Source organism: Vombatus ursinus, unplaced genomic scaffold (genome assembly GCF_900497805.2).
Source record: "Vombatus ursinus unplaced genomic scaffold, bare-nosed wombat genome assembly UNPS02014777.1, whole genome shotgun sequence".
Lineage (NCBI taxonomy): Eukaryota > Metazoa > Chordata > Mammalia > Diprotodontia > Vombatidae > Vombatus > Vombatus ursinus.
Window position 1 is genome coordinate 2,982,525 of NW_020954555.1, and position 22,029 is coordinate 3,004,553.

The 22,029-nt window shown below is 43.8% G+C and overlaps 1 protein-coding gene and 1 non-coding gene across 2 annotated transcripts; both read left to right on the top strand.

The window, feature by feature from the left end:
- Positions 1–1,984: 1,984 nt before the first annotated feature.
- PPP1R8 (protein phosphatase 1 regulatory subunit 8) lies at positions 1,985–21,662 on the top strand. The gene is made up of 7 exons (XM_027864874.1): positions 1,985–2,092; positions 4,034–4,094; positions 10,970–11,123; positions 13,625–13,845; positions 16,550–16,694; positions 17,928–17,992; positions 18,541–21,662. The coding sequence occupies exons 1-7, from the start codon at positions 2,037–2,039 to the stop codon at positions 18,892–18,894; spliced, it is 1,056 nt and encodes a 351-aa protein (XP_027720675.1). The 5' UTR covers positions 1,985–2,036; the 3' UTR covers positions 18,895–21,662.
- LOC114045108 lies at positions 6,746–6,912 on the top strand. Its single transcript, XR_003569343.1, has one exon.
- Positions 21,663–22,029: the final 367 nt, after the last annotated feature.

The following is a 22,029-nucleotide window of genomic DNA, read 5'->3' on the forward strand; positions in this document are numbered from 1 at the left end:
TGGGAGGTACCTTAGAATGTACACCATCAAAAGTTTATTGTTATTGTTGTTCAGTCATGTCTACTTGTTATGACCCCATTTGAGGTTTTCTTGGCAAAGATACTGGAAGGGTTTGCCATTTCCTTCTCCAGCTCATTTTACAGATGAGGAAACTGAGGCAGACAGGGTGAAACGACTTGCCTAGACAGGAAGTGTCTGAGCCCAGATTTGAACTCATATCTTCTTGACTTCAGACTCAGTGCTCTCTGTACTGCAGCACCTTGCTGCCCTAATATCAAAGCTAGAAGGGGCCTTAAAATATAAAATGGCAAAGCTGGGAGCAGCCTTAATAACAGAATGCTAGAAGAAATTGTGTGTAGGACAGCACACACAGAATATTAGATCTTAAAAGGACCTCAGAGCTGGAAGGGGCCTCAGAACACAATGTCAAAACTGGAAGGTACCTTAGAACATAAAATGTAAAAGTTGAAAAGAGCCATAGAACACAGAAGGTCAGACTTAGGAGGAACCTTACATTACAAAGTCATCTGGAAGCGGCTGTAGTGCATAAAGTGTCAATGCTGTGAAGGACTTTAGAACACAGAAAATTAGAACTACAAGAAAGGAGGGAAACAAGTATTTATTACAGGTCTACTATGTGCCAGGCACTGCGCTAAACACTGCATAAATATTATCTCATTTGATCCTCACAACCCTACAAAGGTAGGTATTATGCCCATTTTACAGTTGAGGAAAATGAGGCAGACTGAAGTTAAGTGACTTACCCAGGGTCACACAGTTTGTAAGTGAGGCGAGATTTAAACTCTGGTCTTTCTGACTCCACACCATGGATAGAGTTATCCGTTGCAGAATGTCAAAATGATGGGGGGATGGGATCTGGACCTCTAAAAGGAAAAGCCCCTGAACTTTCCCACAAATTGCAGGAACCCAGTCCCTGGCATTGGCCTGAGGTATCTGGCCCACCCCACTTTGATTACTTAATTAGCTTACTTGACACTCCTTAATCCCCTCCCCCCTTTCCCTGTTACCTTTGGACCACCCTAGGCTACTTGCTGCTTCTTGATCCCTTCCAGATTTTCTCAGTCTTTTTCTTTTCTTTTCTTTTCTTTTTTTTTTTGGTGAGGCAGTCGGGGTTAAGTGACTTCTCCAAGGTCACACAGCTAGTACGTGTCAAGTGTTTGGTCTGAGGCCATATTTGAACTCGGGTCCTCCTGACTTCAGGGCCGCTGCTCTATCCACTGTGCCACCTAGCTGCCCCTCTCAGTCTTTTTCTTACCCCCATTAAATTGTGAAGATTTAGAATCTGGCCAGGCCATGTTAGAAAAAAACCTCATTACTCTGACTGAAAGAAGGCTTGAGTGGGTGAATCCTTTCGAGGCAGACCTGCCCTGTACCCTTGCATTTCGGGGTTCCTAGCACCCTTGGACCACATCAAAAGCTGGAGGGATCTTAGAATATAAAATGTCAGAGGTGGGAGGGCTCTTAGAACACAATGTAAGAGCTGGGAGGGCCCTTGGAACCCAGGATGCCAGAGCTGGGAGGGCCCTAGAACAAAAGATGTCAGAGCTAGGAGGAGCCCAAGAACATAAAATGTCAGAGGTGAAAGGGCCCTTAGAACCCAGGATGTCAGAGCTGGGAGGGCCTTTAGAACAGAGAATGTCAGAACTGGGAGGGTCCTTAGAACATAGGATGTCAGAGGTGGGAGAGGCCTTAAAACACAAGATGTTAGAGACCATCTAGTCAGTGTTAACTAGAAACGGAGGCTCTAAGTACAGGAGTTCTCAACAGGCCCAAATATAATGGCCAAGGCTCAAACCGCCAAACCCGCAGGCAGATGAGAAGGGCGAGACAGAGGAGCGCGTGCGCTCTCGGAGATCTCGCAATTAGGTCTTTGAGATGAGGGGTCTGTTTCGGAGGAGGGGGTGGAGGAGCGCGCATGGACTGCTGGGATCTCTCTCCTCGCCTCCCCTCCCCAGTTCAGTCCTCCCACTTCCCGGCATGCTTTGGGTTCTCCAAATGGGAGGGGGAGACGCAAGATGGCGGCAGCCGCGAACTCAGGCTCTAGTCTCCCGCTGTTTGACTGCCCGACTTGGTGAGCGCTGGGGTCCGGGGCGGGCCGGTTCTGGGGCGGGAGCGTCTCCGGGGTACCGCGGTCAGGCCTCGGGCCTGGGGCGGGCGGGCTTGTGAGGCACAGAGAGAGGAGTCGGCCTCCATCCTCCATCCTTGCTTCCCTCTCTCCTCCTCTCCCCTCACCTGGGCGGCCCGGGCCCCGGGGGTCGGGCTGGAGGCCGCTGGAGGAGGGGAGGGGGGAGGCCGGAGGGGGAGGGGCTCCCTCCCTCCCCCCCCCGCCTTCCCTCTTAGGTCCCTGAGGACCGAGACGCCTGAGACAGGCAGAGAGGGGCCAGCCCTGGATCTAGAGAGAGGTAGGCGGACGGACGGACGGACGGACGGACTGGAGGGAGAGAGAAACCGCAGACATCCTCTCCTGTCCTGCCCGAGGGCTGTTGCCCGGGATGGGAAGCCTGGAGCTGGCCTCTTCTCATCTCTAAGGGCTCCCTGGGTCTGAGGCTTTTCCTCCCTCCTTCTCCTCCACCTTTGGCCTCCCTCCCCCACCCCCCAAGCTGGGTCCCCAAAGCCTTCCCTTGGCAGCCAAGCCCTGTGCTCTTTGAGATGCTCCCTCCAGTCCTCTTCTTATGACAGAGAGGGAAGGAAGCAAGCGCAGAGCGAGGGCACTGACCTCCAGTGATCATCAGATGTCAGAATTGGAAGGCATCTTAAAAGCTAGACTTGCAGAATTTGAAGAAACTTTAGAGATAGAGCTTAGAGTCCAGCCCCTGCCTTTGACAAGTGAGAAAAATGGAAATCCAGAGATACAGAACCATTTGCCCAAGGCTACACAGTTTTAAAAAATAGCTGAGTTAAGATTGGTGTCCAGAATCCACAGACCTCAAATCCAGGGATTCCTCTAGAGTAGAGCGTGCTACCTCCATTCACAGACTGTTGGCACCTACATTAATTCAGTCTTAAGGTTGTGGCACAAAATGGGTTGAACTTGGTGAGCATCCATTCCATCTTCTGGACATGGTGGGCACATACCTTCTCTTTCATTGTGTGCTAAGGAGGATGTAGTCCAGGTCATGAGATGACTGTTATTACTACTCTTAGTTAGATATTTATGGGTTAGGCAGACATTGATAAGGTTGCATTTTTTTCACTGAGGTCTAGCCCCGATGCTAGAGCAAGGTCTTATTTGACCATAGGCTTTCATAGGAAATGACATGAAAGAGTAGAGTAGAAGGGTTTTGATGCAGCATGATCCCTTTCCTGACTCTTGTTACTGAATACATCCCTGGGCCTCCATTGACATGATCTCGTGGGCAGCAAATTTCAAGGTATCATAGCTATTGTGGATACAGAGACAGTACTACCTGACAGGAATAGCCAGCAGATGCTTCCAGTACTCTTTTATGTATTTGTCCTCAAAGAATGTCAAGTAGGGGGGTTCCTATGCCAAGGTTACCTATGACGCCAAGCTGGGCAGCATTTGTTTTTATCTCAGAACTCAAGGTCCAAGTTACTGGTCTCTACTTGTACTGTGGTTTGACCAACTTTGAGCTTTCCTGACATGTTATTTCATACCTTCAGCCCCAGCTACCTCTTAGTTTATTCTGCCTTTTCAGATTATAATTGGCAGGCCTTAGAATCAAGCCCAGATTCTCTGATCACTGTGCTGGAAGCATTCTATCTTTATAGGCCTGCTCTGCAAGGTAGACATATGGTTTTAAAATATAGGTTTCTTTCCTGCTGTTCTAAATATTGCTTAACTGAAGTCTGTTTTGGAGCAGTTGAATCATTGGAGAAGTACAGCATCAAAAGTGGAAAGGAGCTGTAATAACAGCGAAGGAGATGGCATTTCTTCTTGAACGTGAACTAATTATAGGCTGGTTGAGAGCTTCGACACTCAATGGGAACAGAAACTGTAAATAGCTTTCATTGTACTCATCTTGAAGGTGTTTTTCTCTTTATTTTCTAGGGCAGGTAAACCCCCACCTGGTTTACATCTGGATGTAGTCAAAGGAGACAAGTTAATTGAGGTATGAAAATACATATCATGTGTTTTTTCCAACATGGGAAAACATGAGTCACTTCCCACCCCCATTCCTGTGCTTTGTTTTCCAGTAATGCTATTTTCAGTTCCCAATTTTTTTCATTAAAAGCACTTAATGATGTAACACATTGAACTACATGTATCTCTTTCAGACACTGAGGTATATGTTAGCTCCTCCAGCTTCCCAGTGAAGGGTTTTTAATAGGTCATGCATCTTTGAACTCTTAAGGAGAAGATACAGGCAAAGGGCCCATAAGAAACTTCTGTTTCTCTTTCTGGGAAGCAGCCTGGGATATGTGGAATGTACTGGGAATTAATTAGCTCAATAAATCGCATGGAATACAGAGCATGGGAAGGAGGCCTTTATAAGGATTGTCCTTGAGTTTTGCTCAGAGGATTGGACAAAGCTAATAAGGAGCCATGCTTTTAAAACTGGAGTGAGGATGATGACTTTGTCCAAGGAGCCCATAATTAGAAGCTGAGGGTCCTTAACCAGACTCCAGATGGAACTTTTAAATATAAGACTTTCAGGGGTTAGAATTGTTCCTAGGTTGCAACATATTTATCACCAAGAGACAGGATCAGAGTTGCTAAAGTCATGTAAGGAGGTGGACCAAACAACCTCTGTGATTTAAATCAGTTTCAGCACTTACTCAGGATTTTTAGTCCAAGCAATATTATTGAATTATGATTTCTCTTTGCTTGTTGCACATTATTCATTGTACTGTCCTACTGTCTGCTTGACAAGTAGCCTGCTATCAGCTCCTTGTATGAAGGATCCTCCTGACTGGGTTGTTTGTTATTGGTCCCTGTTGGAATGCGCTATGTTAGAGTGTGAGTTGAAATGAAGAGCTGGCTCTGTTCTGCATACACATTCAGTCTAATCTCAGGCCAGTCACTTCTAGTTGTTTTGTCATAGGTTCTACTTTTGAAGTAGAACTTTCAAGACCCTCCTGTTGAGATTATTGCACGAAGTACTTCAGAAGGTCTGTGAATCTGGTTTCAGAAGTGCACCAGTACAGATCACAGCCCTTAGTAGACAACCCATTCATAAAGCCCTGGGTCTAAAAACCCCCCAAATCATCACCTGGGAGTGAGCCTCCTCTCGCTGAACTTTCCAGACTTAGCTAAGCTGGGCTGAAGTGACAGGTAGATGAATCCATCACTGTTCTGTACCCAAAGGTTTTCAAGCTTGGTATAATTTGCCAGACCTTGTATTTCAGTGGCATAACTTTCCAAGTGCCCAGGGGACTTTTGAGACATGATAAGAGACACCTGGGAAATTTAGTGGAAGATTAACCTGGAATACTGAGTTGAAATGTATATGAAGCACTTTATGATAGAGCATTCTAGAAATCTGTAATAGTCTTTGCTAAAGGACCCTTAGGGAAGAAATTCAGTTACTATTGCAATGGCCTTCTGGTTGATCTCCCTGCCTCCAGGCTGTCCCAGCTCTAATCCATCCTCCCTTCAGCTATGCAGTAGATTTTCCTAAAATCCAGGGCTAACCATGTCACCCCTTAGTTAATAAATTCCGTTGACCCCGATCGTCTCCAGGATTAAACAGAACATCCTCTGTTTGGTGTTCAAAGCCCTTTATAACCTGCAGCCCCCCTCACCACACACACACATACATACATGTTTGTGTGTGCTTGCGGGTGCGCGTGCACGCACATGCACACACACCCACACACACACTCACTCTTATACCCGTGTACTCTGCAATCCCATGGCTTCCTTACTATTTCTCAAGTAATATGCTCCTGGCTGTCCCCTGTGCCTGGACTTCTCTTCTTCCTCATTTCCCCCTCCTGGCTTCAAGCCCCAGCTAAAATCCCACCTTCTACAGGAAGCCTTTCACAGCCCCTCTTAATTGTTGTGCCTTCCCTCTGAGATTACCTCCACTTGATCCGTTTGTATCGTGTTTGTGCATGGTCGTTTGCAAGTTGTTTCCCCCATTAGACTGAGCTCCCTGCGGGCAGGGTCTGTCTTTTGCTTTTCTATCTCTGACACTTAGCACAGTGCTTAGTATGTAGTAGGAGCTTAATAAATATTTATTGACTGAACATTCCTCACAAACTACTCTCCGTCTCCTGACTTCAAGTGTTTCACTGGCCATCCCCCTGTGCCTGCAACCCTCTCCCTCCTCATCTCCACCTCTGACTTCTCTGGCTGCCTGCAAGTCTCAGCTAAAGTCCCACCATCTACACGATGCCTTTCCCAGGTTTCCTCCCTCTGAGACTTCTCCCAGTATATCTTGTTTATGTCTTGTTTGTGCATAGTTTGCATTTTGTCTCCTCCATTAGACTGTGACCTCCCTGAGGGTAGGGACAGGATTTTGTCTTTTTTTTTTTTCCCCAGTCTCTTAGCACAGTGCCTGGCACATATTAAGCTTTTGATGAATTCTTGACTTGACTAGAATTCAGCCAACATCTCTATTATCAGTATTGGGGGAAGAAGACAAGTAGGCATAATTTGTAAGATTGGCTATTGATTCCTAGAGTGAAATCTCTGTCCTCTTTAAATGCTGTTAGATGACTGGGTGAGACATAACTGGCAAGTCACAATCCTAAGAGTGTCTTCTTGTCATTTTTATTAGCAACAGACCGGAACAGGTCTTATCTCTATGGAATTATCAAGCACTTGATACTAACCAAGCTATCTGTATCCTGAGCTGCTCCAGAAGGTTGGGATGTACCTTGTGATAGCTGGGTTTTATAAGTGCAATATTAAAGTAAACCATGAGTCTTTTAAGCCCAGCATGTTGAGGTGAGCACTCTGGGTTATAACTCAAAGGTACAGTCCCGATGATAGCCAGACTAGGAATAATGGCTGGACTGAAAAGCACAAGACTAGCCTGCTTAAAATGAATTCAGATTGAGAGAAATCTCATAGTCTGAGAAGTGGTTGTAACTTTGAGAGCAGTGGAGTGGGTTGTCAGACTTATTATAAGCCTTACGTTATTTGACGGCATTCTCAAGATCTGTAAAGAGTCAATTTGCCATCATAAATTCATGATCTATATTTATAAAACATGAGTGGAGAATGCTATGAGAAATTTGGCATGGATAGCTGTTATGTTATATTTTTTACAGTTTGTGGCCTATCTCAGAATTTCAACAAACTTCAACAAACAGACTTCTATTAAAGCATTTACTTTGTCCAAGTTGGTGAAGATAGGTAAGATGATAGGACACATGGATACAGATAACTCTGATACAAGGCAGAGGGAGATAAATGCAAAAAAGAAGTTCAGACAAAAAGATGTGAGCAATTTGAGAAGGAAAATCACTTTCACCTGAGGCATGAGGTGTAGAGGGCTCTGGGAAGAGCTTTGCATAGGACATTGGGTGGGATTGCAGCAGAGATGGAAGGAGAATCTGTGTTAGGCATGGGGCACAGAGACAGAGTGCAGGAGAGAGTGGAAGACAGACCAGTTTGACTGGCTTGAGAATATGTGAACGAGACTAGAATGAGATGAGGCCAGAAAGGTAGGTTAGATTCAGAATTTAAGGGGCATCGAATGCTGGAGTTTGTATTTTATATGGTAGCAGCTAGGGAATCCCTGAAGGTTTTTGAGTGAGGATTGACTTGACCGTCACAATGCATTGGGAAGATTACTTGGGAAGCAGTGTGAAGGTTGGAATGAAAAGGGATAGGATGAAGGTAGGATGGAGAGTTAAAAGATTGTTGTTATAGCCTACATAAAAAGAGAATAAGAATGGGACAAAGGTGTTTGTGGGGGTGGTGGGGCGAAGAGAAAGGGTTCAGGACCAAACTGAGGGCAATTAAGTGGTGCTGTGGATAGAACACCAGTCCTGGATTCAAATCCCAACTCAAGACTCTTACTTGATGTGTGTCCCTGGGCAAGTCCCAAAACCTCTCTGCCTCAGTTTCCTCATCTGTAAAATGAAGATAATAATAGCTCCTATCTCCAAATTATTGTGAGGATCAGATGAGATAATATTTATAAAGCACTGAGTATGCCTGGCACATAGTAGGCATTTAATAAATGGCATGTTCGTTTACTTTCTTCAAGCTATATCTTGAAGGTAGAAGTGCTTGGCAGCTGCTAGGATATGTGGGGCAAGGAAGAAAGAAAAGTTAAAATTGACCTCTTTGGGATACTGGCAGAGTAGTGGTGCCATTAACCAGAATGGAGAAGGTAAGGGGGAAAGGCAGGTTAGAGGGAGAATTAGTTCATTCCTAGACATGTCCAAATTTAAGCTTCCGTTGGTATGTCTGGATGACAAGATCCAGCCAGAAGTTGGAGATCCAGCCTGGGAGCCCTAGGGAAAAGAGTGAGATGGAAGATAGAAATTTGGGAGTCATTTGCATAATTGCTAATAATTGAAGCCATGGGAGTAGATAAGGTCACCAAGGAGAAGAGAAGCAAAGAGCAGAAGTGAGGGGTGCCAGCTTTGAAGGGCAAGCTCGGTTTGGAGTCAGAGGTCTCAGGCTCAGATCCTTGCTTGGTTAGGTTACTTCATGACCTGTGTGACCTTGGGTGAGTCATTGCAATTCTCTGAGACTCCCATTTTCTCAACTGTAAAATGAGAGCATGACAGTTTGAGATGCACGATACTGAAGCCAGGAGAGAAGAGAGCTATCAGGAAGGAGGGCACGTGCTACATAGAGCTCAGTAACTGAGTGACTCAGACCCACGGTCTGCCAGGCCCACAGGCGACAGGCTCAAACTGGAAGCCACCCATTGAGCATCAACTGTTGAACATTGTGTGTGTTGAGCATAGAGCCACATATCCAGGTTAACTTGAACTAATTTAAGCTGAAGCCAAAGTAAATTAGGTTATGGTCAATGAGTTTGAATATTTAAAAATACCATGGCCCGTGACAGAGGCGTCAGACATGCAGGAACAAATTAAAATGTACTTGGGAAATATTTAATGAAATAAATTAAAATACATAAATTAAAAAACATAAATGTTAATAAGTGATTTTCTAAGTTACTATGCTGAGGCAAAGATCCTTTTGTGCATTTTAGTGGCCTTGTTTCTTTTTGAGTTTGACGTTCCTTCGCACTGCACTGGGCCTGGCATCTGCTACAGATATAGCTTATTGGAAACACCTCTATTTTGGTGTAAATAAATTAATGAAAATGTTGTGACCTCAGTGTGGTAGATTTTGTCTTCCAAGTCATTTATCTATATTTTGTAATAGAAAAACTGAGGCAGCCAGGGAAGCAGTAGTCTTCTGTGGATCCTGTAACTGAGGATTTCCTGATTCCTAATAGTGCCATTCCCTGGGCCACCCTTCCTTGTTACCCTTCTTTATTTAGGAAAGAATATGTTTTTAAAAAATGAAGTTGATTTTAAAAGGAACTTGATTTAAAAAAGAAACCCAGCCCTGTCCTGCAGGTGTGAGGCTTGTTCTCTAGAGTACCTTGGAAGAGCCCATATGCTGCCTCTTTTGCTTTTCTGTGGAGCTGCCTTTACTTTTGGCAGCTGACTTCAGAATCTGTGGTGTGTTCTTTTGTGCATCCTCAGGGCTGGCAACCATTGTCCTTTGAAGGTGAATACTGTCAAAAGTCACACAGAGCTTTATCCAGTGAATAAGATGTGCAGTCACGCTGGAGGCTAGTGGTTTTGGTCAAAGTTAAAGCCATCAGCCTGTAGGACTGAGCCTATGCTGGGATTCATAAATAGGATTTGTTTTCTGAATGCTCTGAGCAACTTCCCAGGGTGACTGTTGTGATGAATAGCACTGGTTTGGATAGGCAAATCCGAATGAATGCGTTCAGGTCAGTCTCGTTGCTTTAGTTGTGCCTTGTCCTTTTCCTTTTCAGTTTCAGCTTGAAATTAGGCAATATGAAAAGTTTAATTTTTAAATAGCGTTGTTTGGTGGTGGTGATGGTATAGTGAGAGAGGGTAGAAAACGAGTTAACTTAAAAAGAGAATGAATGAGCTGAGGGTCTTGCGTGCGCCCCCCCGTCCCCCTGCCCTTATCATAGGGTGACAGTTCAGCAGTGAGCTTTATTTAAAGAGCAGCTGCTATACACCAGGGCCTGCTGATAGAAAGATAAAACTAAGTTGTCCCTGCGCTTCAGGATTTGACATTCTAATGGGGGAGACAACATATATTTAGATAAGTATATACAGAATAAAGGCCAGGGATTTGGAGAGAGAAAGCATTAGCTGCTTGGGGGGACCCATGATAGAATGGCATGTATCCAGAAAAAGGCCACCAGAATAGGAGAAGCCCAGAGATGATGGCATTATTAAAGGTTTGGTTGAAGAAGCTGTGGAAAATAGGAGCCCTCCGTAGGGTAGCCATGATTCCTCTTTTAAAACATTTGAAAGGCCATCACATGGAATAGGGATGTCTTGTTTTGCTTGACTCCAAAATAGGAGTAGTGAGTTTAGAAGTTGTAGAGATGCAAATTTCCATTTGGTGTAGGGGAAAACTTTGTAGTAATTAACTGTTCAAAAGTAGAATGGGAAATGGAAGCAAATTAATTTCCAGTTGCTAGAAGTCTTCAAGCAAAAGCTGGAACCACTGTTTATCTGGGATATTGTTACAGACAAGGGCGGATTGGATTAAATGTCCTCCGGCGTCCTTTCCAAATGTGAGATTCTGTGAGTGGGGGAAAAAATTGAACCTTATTCCTGAACTTGACATGTGATCTCTGTTTAGGAGAAGTGTTATGAAATGTAATGAATCCACGTTATCAAAAATTTCTAAAGTCTTCATCCTAATAGTCTCAAAAAATATTTTTGTCTTCGGCAAAGAACTATCAGACTGCAAAAGACTATTTAACTAAATATCTTTAATGATTGGAAAGCTTCGGGGGAAAGCTGTCAATGCAAGATTAAGTAATGTTGTTTATTTGGTACTCAACCTTAGAAACTGATCATTGATGAAAAGAAGTATTACCTGTTTGGGAGAAACCCTGATCTATGTGATTTTACCATTGATCACCAGTCTTGCTCTCGAGTCCATGCTGCCTTGGTCTACCACAAGCATCTGAAGAGAGTTTTCCTAATAGATCTCAACAGTAGTAAGTAACTTTACTTCATATAAAACTACTTTGGACTAATCAGTTTTTAAATGATACTTTGCTGCTAATTCAAAGGGAAATTAAAAGTTTTCATTCAGTTTTGCAAATGTAATTTAACTCTTGCCTGCTCTTTTCCAGCCATTGTAGCCATCTTCTTCCCCTGAAATAACTGATGATGGGAACTGGATGATAAAGGGGGAGAGGGTATATAGGAAAGGCTTCCCTCCCTCTCCTTCAGAGAAGGCAGTAGGAAAACAGAGAGAGAGGCAGCCTCCCTACGACCAGGGAGTGGGGGTTAGGGAGAGGCTGCCTTCTGGAACCTAAGAATTTATAGAGAAACTTGTAAGTGACAGATCCTCACTTGGACAGAGGCCTTAATCCTACCCAACATCAGAGATTGCTCCTGTGAAACTGCGGCATTACATGAACCAGCATTATGGAGAACAGTTAGTTGTGTGGAAGTAGTGTTCTAAAATGAGCCTAAAATTCAAAGAATTTAATGCCAAGGAGGACTTGAGCTCTAATTCAGTTTGTCACTGCTGTCCTGAGGTGATCAGCCAAAAGACAAAGCAGTGGGATCTGGTTGTAGTATAGTAATGATATTACTGTAAAATAACAGTGGACAGGTCACAATATTGTGCAGAGTATGCCAGTATTAACTGTACTAGTGGAGAGAGGGAACAGTTTTGAAAGTAAGTGTGGGATTATTTGACTTGGAAAGTAATTTGAATTTTTTTATTGCAGAAAATTCATCATCCTGATTGTTTTACTTTGGCTGATATTAAAATTGCTTTGTGACTAATCTGAATAAGTGCTACACTTTTATCCCAGAATCTGGCTTGTGTAAAACTTGAGTATAATCAATTGTGGTGTTAGCTTTCAACATCAATCTCTCTCTCTCTGTCATCCCTGTCTCCCTCCCTCGCTCTCTCCTCCTCTTCCTCTCCCCTACCTCCTCGCTCCCCACCATCATGTGTATTGTACACTCTGTATGTAGACATTTCTCTTACACACACATTTCTCCCCCTTCATACTATACTTTTAAAGAGATCTCACTTTAGGAATGTTGGCTTACTTGGACCGATAATAGCTAACATTTATATAGCGCCTATGTGCTGAGCACTGTGCTAAGCGCCTTGCAATTGTTATTTCATCTTTTCTTCACAACAGCCCTTGCAGGGGGTAGTAAGTACTATTATAATCTCCATTTTACAGATGAAGAAACTGAGGCAAACAGATTAAGTGACTTGCCCAGAGTCACACAGCTATAAGTACCTGGGGTCAAATTTGAACTCAAGTCTTCCTGACTCCTTGCCTGGCACTCTATTCATTGAGCCACTTAGCTGCCTCCGTGAATCACTGACAATTTTCATTTGTGCCCAGAGAAGATGACAACTAATAGCAAAAGAGGTAGCCTTAACATATGCTGAGTGACCATTGGAAACCAAAATTGGATTAAAAACTTGACCACAAATAATTTATATACAGCTTGAGAATCACTTCAGTGAATCTGAAGTTTCAGCTTGTTCATTTCCCACATGTGTTCATTACATGAGGTCTTGCTTCATGGCTATTCAGCCCCTTTGGTTCTCCGTGAGTGACATATGATGGCACTGGCATTGCCTTAGGAGAGCCTCATCTCCCACAATCCCCTCTTCATTCATATATATGTTAGTCTCAGATCCTCATTTTGGTGAGCTCAAGTGGAAAAATCTTGGAAGGGGATCAGGGTGGTCCTGAAACACTCATTCTTTTAGCCAGGTCTTTTTCTGTCTTAGAGAAACTCAGGTTTACAGGTCTCAGCTGCCCAGTTCATAACCATTGCATCGGTACACATTGTGATAGTTGGTAGAAACTGAGACATTTCTGCTTCACCTTAGACTGGACCAGGGTGACCTGGCAGCAGAGTAGCATTCAGAATGCCAGGGCAGTTGAATTTGAATCTTTGTAGGGAATGAGCTGGAAACGTTCAAAGTTCAGGAAAGGGAACCAGGTTTTTAAAAGGCAGAAGAAGGGGGTGTCCAGGATTGTGTGAGTGAATGCGTGAATTTTCTGACCAGAGAAACCTGATTGCAATATAAGAAATCCTACATATATACAGTCATTGCTTATAAGCAAATTGTCTCTTGAGCTGGTTGCTTGATGTGTTGGGGAGAGGCCAGGAGACCTAGGGTCTTGAAATCCAGCTCTGATTGTTCCTGGCTTTGTGACCTTGGGCTAGTTACTTAGTCTCTCTCAACCTCAGTTTTGTTATCTATAACATGAGAATAAGAATACTTATGTTGCTCACCTCATGGCCTGTTGTGAGGCTCAAATGAGAGAATGTGTATGAGTGTTCTCTTACTGTCAAACTATATTAGGATAAACTTCAGGGTGTTAGTGAGCTGGGAGGTTACTGTGGTTTGGGACTGGAAGGTTGTAGAGAATCTTCTCCCCCCTCCAAATTCAGGGACACCACAGAGTGTCTCATTTCTCACTCCTACCTTTCTGATCTTTCCCAGCACACGGCACATTCTTGGGTCACATTCGATTGGAACCTCACAAGCCACAGCAGATCCCCATCGACTCCACAGTCTCATTTGGTGCTTCTACCCGGGCATACACTCTTCGTGAGAAGCCTCAGACATTGCCATCAGCTGTGAAAGGAGATGAGAAGATGGGTGGAGAGGATGATGAACTCAAGGGCCTACTGGGCCTCCCAGAAGAGGAGACTGAGCTTGATGTAATTTTGTGGTCTTGTTTTGATATTTTGGACTAGTGTGTGGAATGTAAATAATGCAGAGACATCCTCCATTCTTGTAATTTGTAGTTCTCCACTTGGGAGAACAAAAGAATCAGCAGCAAAGAGAGCCTCAGAGTCCCAGAGGTACATCAGCATTGTTGCTGAGTGGGCATTGTGATGCAGGCTTACTTCATCACACCTGGAAATGGGGAGATTATTTGGTGAGGGGGGCTAAGCTCATCTGTCTCATGACATCTCATCTCCCTTGCTTTGTCACCCTCATGGGCTCATGGACCACATTGTAGGCTGTGAGTTACAGGTGTTCGTCCCTCTCCTGTAGCTGACTTCTTAAAGAGAGAATAGAAGCTTTATCCTATTTATTAAGCTGTTCCTTTGAGTAGACCACAAAGTTTAGAAACTCTCAGAATGTTAACACAGGACTTACTCTGGTTTTCTGGGCCTTGCTGCCCACAGGAGGAAGCCATTTCTAGAGCGGTACAGTCTGCCTTTCCTGGAAGCTGCTTCCCGTGGGTCTGCTGCTGATGCACCTTAATATGAACTGACATTTTATAGAACACTTTAAAGTTTGCAAAGAACGTTTACATGCTTTTTTTGTATGGACCTCACAGCAACCCTGTGAGGTAGGTACTATAGGTATTATTTTTCACATTTTGCAGTTGGGGAAACTGAGGCTACAGGTGGTTCTGAGTATCTGAGGAGATAGCTCCTGAGTATCTGAGCAGGGATTGGAACCCAGGTCTTCCTGAGTTCAGGTTCAGCACTCTATGCTATGGCACCTTACTGCTGACCACCTTGGGTTACTTTTTAAAATGGAAGCAGGTTAACTTTCTGCTTTAGACAGTCACATAATTATCACCCTGAAATATGCACAAATGTATTTGATCCTTTGCTTTTTAAAACTCAAACTTACAATTTCTCATGTTCAGGACTGATTTGATTAGAGCTAACAAATGAAAAGTCATCTTGTTCATAAAACTTTTAATTCAGTCAGTTTTACATTTTTAATTTAACTTATATTCCTCTGATACTTGGCTGGATCTGTGATCTTATTTGTGTGGGTGCTCCTTACACCACAGTTATTGTAGCCCCCTGTAGGACTTCCCACCTCGTGTGTTTTTATTCTGTATTGCTTTAGGAATCCCCTATGGAGAATACACCCCAACACTGGAGCCCTTCCTCTAATGGGTACCAATGTGGCTCTCTGGACTCTCCCTTTGCTTATGCTTCCTTTTCAGTCCATGACTGGCTGCTGCTTTTCCAGTCGTCCATATCCTCCATGATGCCCTACATTAATTTTTTTAAACTGCTGAGTCAGCCCACAGTGACCCCTGAAGAATTGCTAGGATAACTTTTGAAAACTGATTGTTTTTGACCTCAAAGGTTTTTTTCTTTTTCTACAATAAATTTCATGTTGTTTTTAAAGCTCTGAGTCTATACATGGGCTGATAGTGCAGGTGGAGTCATGTGTGTGTATGTATACATACATTTGTACACATTCACAGACAGAGATAATTGCCCAGAGCCATAGCTGCATAGATCCATAGCAAATCTGGAGCAAAACTCAAGCCAGTCTCCTGACTCCCAGCATTCTTTTCATGACACCAGTTTTTCGTTTCCTCGGCACAAACTCACAAGATTAAAATTAAACCCTTTCCTCTCATTTGCTCTGTAGGAATTGGGTTTTACAGCATATGTGCATATGATTTTAGGCAGTTCCCATGTGTCATAGATGCATGTATATGTGATTATTTTAGACACATGTATGTGTAAATATGGCAAATGAGAGAAAGCGTATCATTTTTGTGTTGCCAAAATGAGAAATTGGTGTAGTGGAAAGAACCCCGGGAGCCAGGAGACATGGATTATTAGTCCAGCTTTGGCACTCTGGGCCTGTTTTCTTCTCTGTAGAACGAGGGGTTGGGGCTTGATAATTCCGCAGCCAGATGCTCCTTTGGCTATTACTGTCTCCTGTTTGCCCTCCTGCCTTCTCCCCATCCTCCTCTCCAACTCTTAGTGAAATGCTAGGGAAACACTGTACAGCTAAGCAGCCTCCAAGGACTGGTCTCCAGAAATTGGAGCATCCAGGGCTGCATTGCAGATTGGAGTAAGTCCAGCAGAAGATAAAGCAAGTAACTGTGCTGAAGACAAAGTCAGTTATTGAGATAGATGGATCCATAGGTATGAATAGAATGGGCAGCAGACAAGGAGAGCAAAATCTTAATGCCAGAAGTTAGTGGTCACAGGAGAAGGGGCTCCTGCAGCTTTTCCTTTTTGCTTAAAACCAAGTTCTTTGGAGCTCCCCCAGTCTCACTGCGCCCAGCTACCTCCCTTTGCCTGTCATCATGATACACATAAAAGACTAACTTAATTACCTTTCTTCAGGCAAATAATTCAGCCCAAGTAATATTTGCCCCTGCTTTCTCACTTCATTTTTTTGATCTTTGTTCCACTAATCACAGAGGAGTTCCCAGATCCTGACAAATAAGGATCATTAGGTATGTGAACATGTGAACAAAGGAAATTGAGACTTTTAACAACAGCCTAGATCCCTGCCTATCTAGAAAGGACAAGATGAATTTTCAAAGGCTCTCCTAGTCCTGATACTCTTATCTTGTTGCCCTGCCCTGAAACCTTTATCTGTAGGTACACTGACTCCCTGTCTCCTCTGTGAACCCATCCTTAGAACTTGACAGAGTTCAACACAGCCCATAACAAACGGATTTCCACTCTCACCATTGAGGAAGGGAATTTGGACATCCAGAGACCAAAGCGGAAACGGAAGAACTCTAGGGTAACGTTCAGTGAAGATGATGAGATCATCAATCCAGGTGAGCGCGTATTCTTGCTGGTTCCCTGAGGAGAAGAAGCTTGTCCTTTCAGAGAACCAAGCAAAAGTTCTCTTTGGTGGAGAGAAAGCTGGGATTGGAGTTAGAGACCTGGGTTCAAATCTTGGCTCTGCTCCTTGTTAACCTTAGGGTCTTCATCTCTGAGCTTCGGTTTCCTTATCTGTAAAGTGGGAATGATAAAATTTGTACTCCCTGCTGCAAAGTGCTTTTGAGAGGGTCAGATGAGATAGACTATATATAAAGTACTCTATAGGGGCAGCTAGGTGGCACAGTGGATGTAGCACCAGCCCTGAAGTCAGGAGGACCTGAGTTCAAATCCGGCCTCAGACCAAACACTTGACACTTGCTAGCTGTCTGACCGTGGGCAAGTCACTTAACCCCAATTGCCCAAAAAATAAATAAATAAATAAAGTGCTCTATAAATGTTAATTATTTTATGACTAAGTTGGTAGTTAACAAGTGGCAGAAAAGGGATCCCAACTCCAGTCTCCTAATTCCAAGTCTAGCGCTCTATTTACATAACAGAGGGATTCCCTATATTGCAAATGGGTTCAATGCAGGATTGTTTTAAAATAGGATTGGGGGGGCAGCTAGGTGGCGCAGTGGGTACAGCACCACCCTGAAGTCAGGAAGACCTGAGTTCACATCTGGCCTCGGACCAAACCCTTGACACTTACTAGCTGTGTGACCCTGGGCAAGTCATTTAACCCCAATTGCCTATAAAAAAAGGATTTTGGTTTTAGAAATTCATTTTATGGACCATTTTTTTCAGGGATGCATTGTTTGTATAGGCAAGGCATTACCTGTGCTGCCCTTCTTCACACTGTTAGTATTCTTAGTCATTTTAGCTGATCTGTCTCCTGCTGAGTATAGGAGAGTCCAGGAGCATGATTGTGACTTAGTAAAATGTGTTCACAAGCTGCAGAGCTGGAGTTAGTTACCCCAGTCTGCTGCACAGTGTAGTTAATTGAACCCTTAGAGAGTTCAGGTCTGTTGGCAAAGTGTGGCAAAACATTGACTTGGGTGGCAGATGCTGGGCTAGGCTTTGAGTAGCCCTGTTCTTGTGGCATATGCCTCTAATATCATAGATTAGTTGTACAAAAACATAGTGTTGCAGAGGGACGGTTAGTGCCACAGGAAGAACTTTATGGAAGGTTTGTCTGCCTTCTTCCCACTTAAGCATCAGACTCACCTTGTTCTCACTCCCCTTTGCAGAGGACGTGGATCCTTCTGTTGGCAGATTCAGAAACATGGTACAGACTGCAGTGGTCCCAGTGAAGGTATGTGGTTGCAGTATATGTAGTGTGCCATTAGCTGTGGGTGTGGTCTTGTTAAACACCCTTTCCTCGTGTAAGTGGAGTTTGAGTGCATAGTTAATTATTACATTGGGTTCTTGGGATTCTTTCTGTCAGTCTCAGTTTTCCAGTCTCCTGATAATTGCTTGGTTTATATCTGCCTGGGCTGCATAGTGCTCATGAGGCATCTTCCAACAGCCAGCTTGGTGTGCTGTCCGTTGTGGATATGGATACAAAAAAGGCATTCCAGTGATGGGTCTGTTTAACATTTTATTTCCAGGAGGGTTCAGTGTTTCCTTTTATTTCTTGGCCTCTTCCATCTCTATTATTTGGGTGCTTAGACTGATTGACCTTTAAGGTCCTTCTGAGTCTGTGAGTCTAAGACAACAGTACAGGTAGATGCAGGAAGCTGGGGAATTGTCCTTACCTTCAGGGTTATCATAGAATTTGATTTAAGGCAAGGGGTCCATCCATTATTTTGCTTCACTTTTCTCTTTTCTTTCTTTTTTACTCTCTTTCTTTGCAAATCCCAGAAGAAACGTGTCGAGGGCCCTGGCTCCCTCAGTTTGGAGGAGTCAGTAAGCAGGCGCATGCAGAACTTTCCATTCAGCGGAGGATTGTATGGGGGTCTGCCCCCTACCCACAGTGAGGCAGGCTCTCAGTCCCATGGCATCCATGGGACTGCGCTCATTGGCGGCCTGCCCATGCCCTACCCAAACCTTGCTCCTGAGGTGGACTTGACCCCTGTGGTGCCATCAGCAGTGAATATGAACCCTGCACCAAACCCTGCGGTCTACAATCCTGAAGCTGTAAACGAGCCCAAGAAGAAGAAATATGCAAAGGAAGCTTGGCCTGGCAAGAAGCCCACACCCTCCTTATTGATTTGATATTTTTGGTCCTGGGGTGGGGTGGAAACTGGGTGGAAGGGTGGTTTGGGGGGCTAATGAACTGAGGAAAAAAAAACTTTCCATGTGTGCAGTATCGTCTTTCAGAATGTCTCTTGGTGTCCTAACCATGTAATTTTAAGACTGGGGCTGGGGCTGGGGTTGAAATATCCCGTTAAAGATCTGTCTTCAGAACACTTTCTATGTATAGAAATTATTTCATGCATCCTTTGAGCTAAACTGCCTAGCCACCTTTTCTCTAGTCCCTTTGACCTCCCTTTTAGGATCATTTTTTTTATTTGAAGTTATATATATACGTATATCATTTGTAATGAACACCAGGCCTTCGTCTCCAAAAATTCAAGATGAGTTGGATGGCTGTATGGCAGGAAAGCTGCTGGTGTTCCTGATGATGTAGGTCATGTGACCTGATTTGTATTTGCTGTACTTGAAATACCCACATAGTTTTGATTTTAATGAATTTCCCCTGTGACAGTAGGGGGTCTCATGGATTATAGACTGGTCAGAAGAGAGTTCTAAAGTTCTTCATGGGAACCTTATTTAGGTTTAAACTTAAAGCTTTTCCCCGAGTCAACAAGTTAAGGTCCTAGTTAGGCCTTTTCCTTTCTGTCCTTGCTGTTGGGATGAGAATGGTTAGATACAGGTCTGTAGTTTGGGGTTACAATGTGGTTTTAATTTTACCTGTATTTTCTTATAAAACATCAGCACTCCATTTGCAAATGTTTCTTATTTGATTCCACGGTACTGTTTTCTCAAGGCTTTATTTCTCCTCTCAAAATATGTTACAAGGATGATTTTTTTTAAAAGGTTATGGCCAATTTGAGGGTAGTTTAAATTGAACATTGAATGATTTTGTTTGGCAAGTGGCTGACCGTCTCTTGCGAAGAGGATGACTTTATGGCTAGATTCAGCAGCCTTCCCCTCCCTGTGAATGTGAGTCTTTGGTAGCTCAGAGCTTGACCTACACACACAGGAGGCAAAGGTAGGAACATCAATGTGAGCATTGGACAGAGGTTTGTACATTTGTGAAATAGACTTTTTTCCACACTTTCTGTGTAGCTTTTTACCTGTAACCTTGACTACATTGTAAATTAAACGCGACTTTTTGCCATTTGGGCTGGGTTAATGTTTCAGTCCCCATCACCTGCTCCCCCATGGTTAGGAAGTGTTTCCCATCCCAGGATGTACTGATCTGTTCCCATTTTGGTGCTGCAAATGAAGATTCCTGATGAAGGTGGAAATTCTTATTAGCTATGTAGGTCCCCCAGCTGGAGCTGAAGGATGTAAAATAGGTTAACATGTACTGACCTTCATCATGGAGAGAAAGCTGCTGCAGCCCTGCCCACCAAGGGTGTATGCTTGGTGTGAGAATGGTTTGTACAAAGCTGTCCCCCCACCCCTTGAGCAGCACCCCCACCTCCTGGGACCAATTAGGCACGTTTTTGAGGCAGTGTGGTGGTGGAAACAAACTGAAGCCAAAGGTTAAGATAGTGGAGTTTTGCCATTCAATAAAGGTAATAGGTTTTTAATTAAGCTTGTATCTCTTACTATTCTAGGATCTAATTTTAGTATGGAATAAATTGGATAGAATAGAGAGGAATGAACCATTGAGGGGAGTGGGGAAAGTCTCAGCACTTGGCCACCTTTATAGTAATTGATCTAGAGGATGGACTTATTTTCCCCCCAAAGAGCCATTAATAAGAACCTCCTCCTGGACCCTGAGGAGAATGGTCTTACACCGACCCCCCTCGGTCCAATCAGCTGAACAGGCTAGATTTACTGGACCCCATTATCAGTTTGCTGATGGAAAAGTGCCTTCAAGTCAGGTTATTTGGGGTCAGGAGCAGACTCCAGCACGAATACATTCTGAATGCTGTGATGCCTGTGATTTTGGGCTCCCATAGTCGGCAGGGATAACATTCCCTTTTAATTACAAGAGATTCTGTTGTTAACAGCAACCCAGAATATACTGCGCTCTGCATGTGGGGCATCAACCACAGGATTGGGGGACTGGTTTGGTTTTTTGTTTCCATTTTTTGGTTTGGTTTTTCTATTTCCATTTTTTAACTCTAGATACTGCACCAGGGGCCAGGGGCATCTTGACTGCCCCTAGCATTCCTTCTCCAGCTTCCTGAGTGCTTCTATAAGATGCCTCCAGCCTGAAATGAAAAGCAGTTTCTGGTAGATGATTGAAGTTCTCTGAAGATCTGATTTCCTCCAAGTCTCCTAGCTGTCTCATAGCCTCAGACAGCTTGCTTTTCCCTTGAATTGAAGGGAAAGCAGCTAGAAGAACCCAGAGTCTACCACTTGGGTGTCCAAAACATTTTCCCCCTAAAAAGTGCCTCTGATTTGTTGATACCATGTCAGTTTCCTCATTTCACAGTCACAGGACAAATAACCTGAGGTCAGGACAATATTTTGCCATTCATGGGTGCGAGTGTGTGTGTGTTTGTCTGGTATATGCACATGATTGATCTACAGCAGTTTTTTAAAATCTATGGGATATATGTATACAGAGCCTCAAAAATGTGTTTGGGTGATGATAGATTTTCTTGTCCAGGTAATTATTAAAAGAATTATGAGTTCTGGGCAAGTGGTTTTTTTTTGTTGTTGTTGTTGCATGTGTGTTGTATTCAAAGCAGAAATTTTGGGACTTTCTGTATTTTGTTCCTCTCTGATGAGGTGGGCACTGTCCAGCAAAGCCTCCTGGCCTATACCTTGATGGTAATAAAACTGTTGTGAGAGATGCACACGTGGTGTTTCCTTCTGTATGTGGAGCAAACCTAATGTTTTCCCTCTGCTTTCATTCTGTCCATTTCAGGAGCCCAGCTGAAGGAGGAGGTGCTTCATTCTATATTACAACACCTGGGGCCAATGATGGCTTCTCCGCTGCTCAGCCCTCTCAGCACAGGCTGGGCACGTTGCTTCGGGATAATGGAACCCTGCCGTTAGCTGTTCAGATTCAAACTACTTTATGCAAAATTCTCTTGTTCAGCATGGAGCAGAGAGAGACATGGTCACTCATAGACCCACTGCCTTTTTAAAGGTAAAAATCCCCACTTAATTTTAAATAAGCTCGACCACATCACAGGGATCAGTGGATTAGAAGGGGACTTC

Excerpts from the sequence above, each read along its gene's own strand:
- PPP1R8 (XM_027864874.1), top strand. The coding sequence starts at position 2,037 with ATGGCGGCAGCCGCGAACTCAGGCTCTAGTCTCCCGCTGTTTGACTGC. Across the intron at positions 4,095-10,969 it reads AAGGAGACAAGTTAATTGAG|AAACTGATCATTGATGAAAA; the intron begins GTATGAAAATAC and ends ACTCAACCTTAG. Across the intron at positions 16,695-17,927 it reads TGATGAGATCATCAATCCAG|AGGACGTGGATCCTTCTGTT; the intron begins GTGAGCGCGTAT and ends TCCCCTTTGCAG.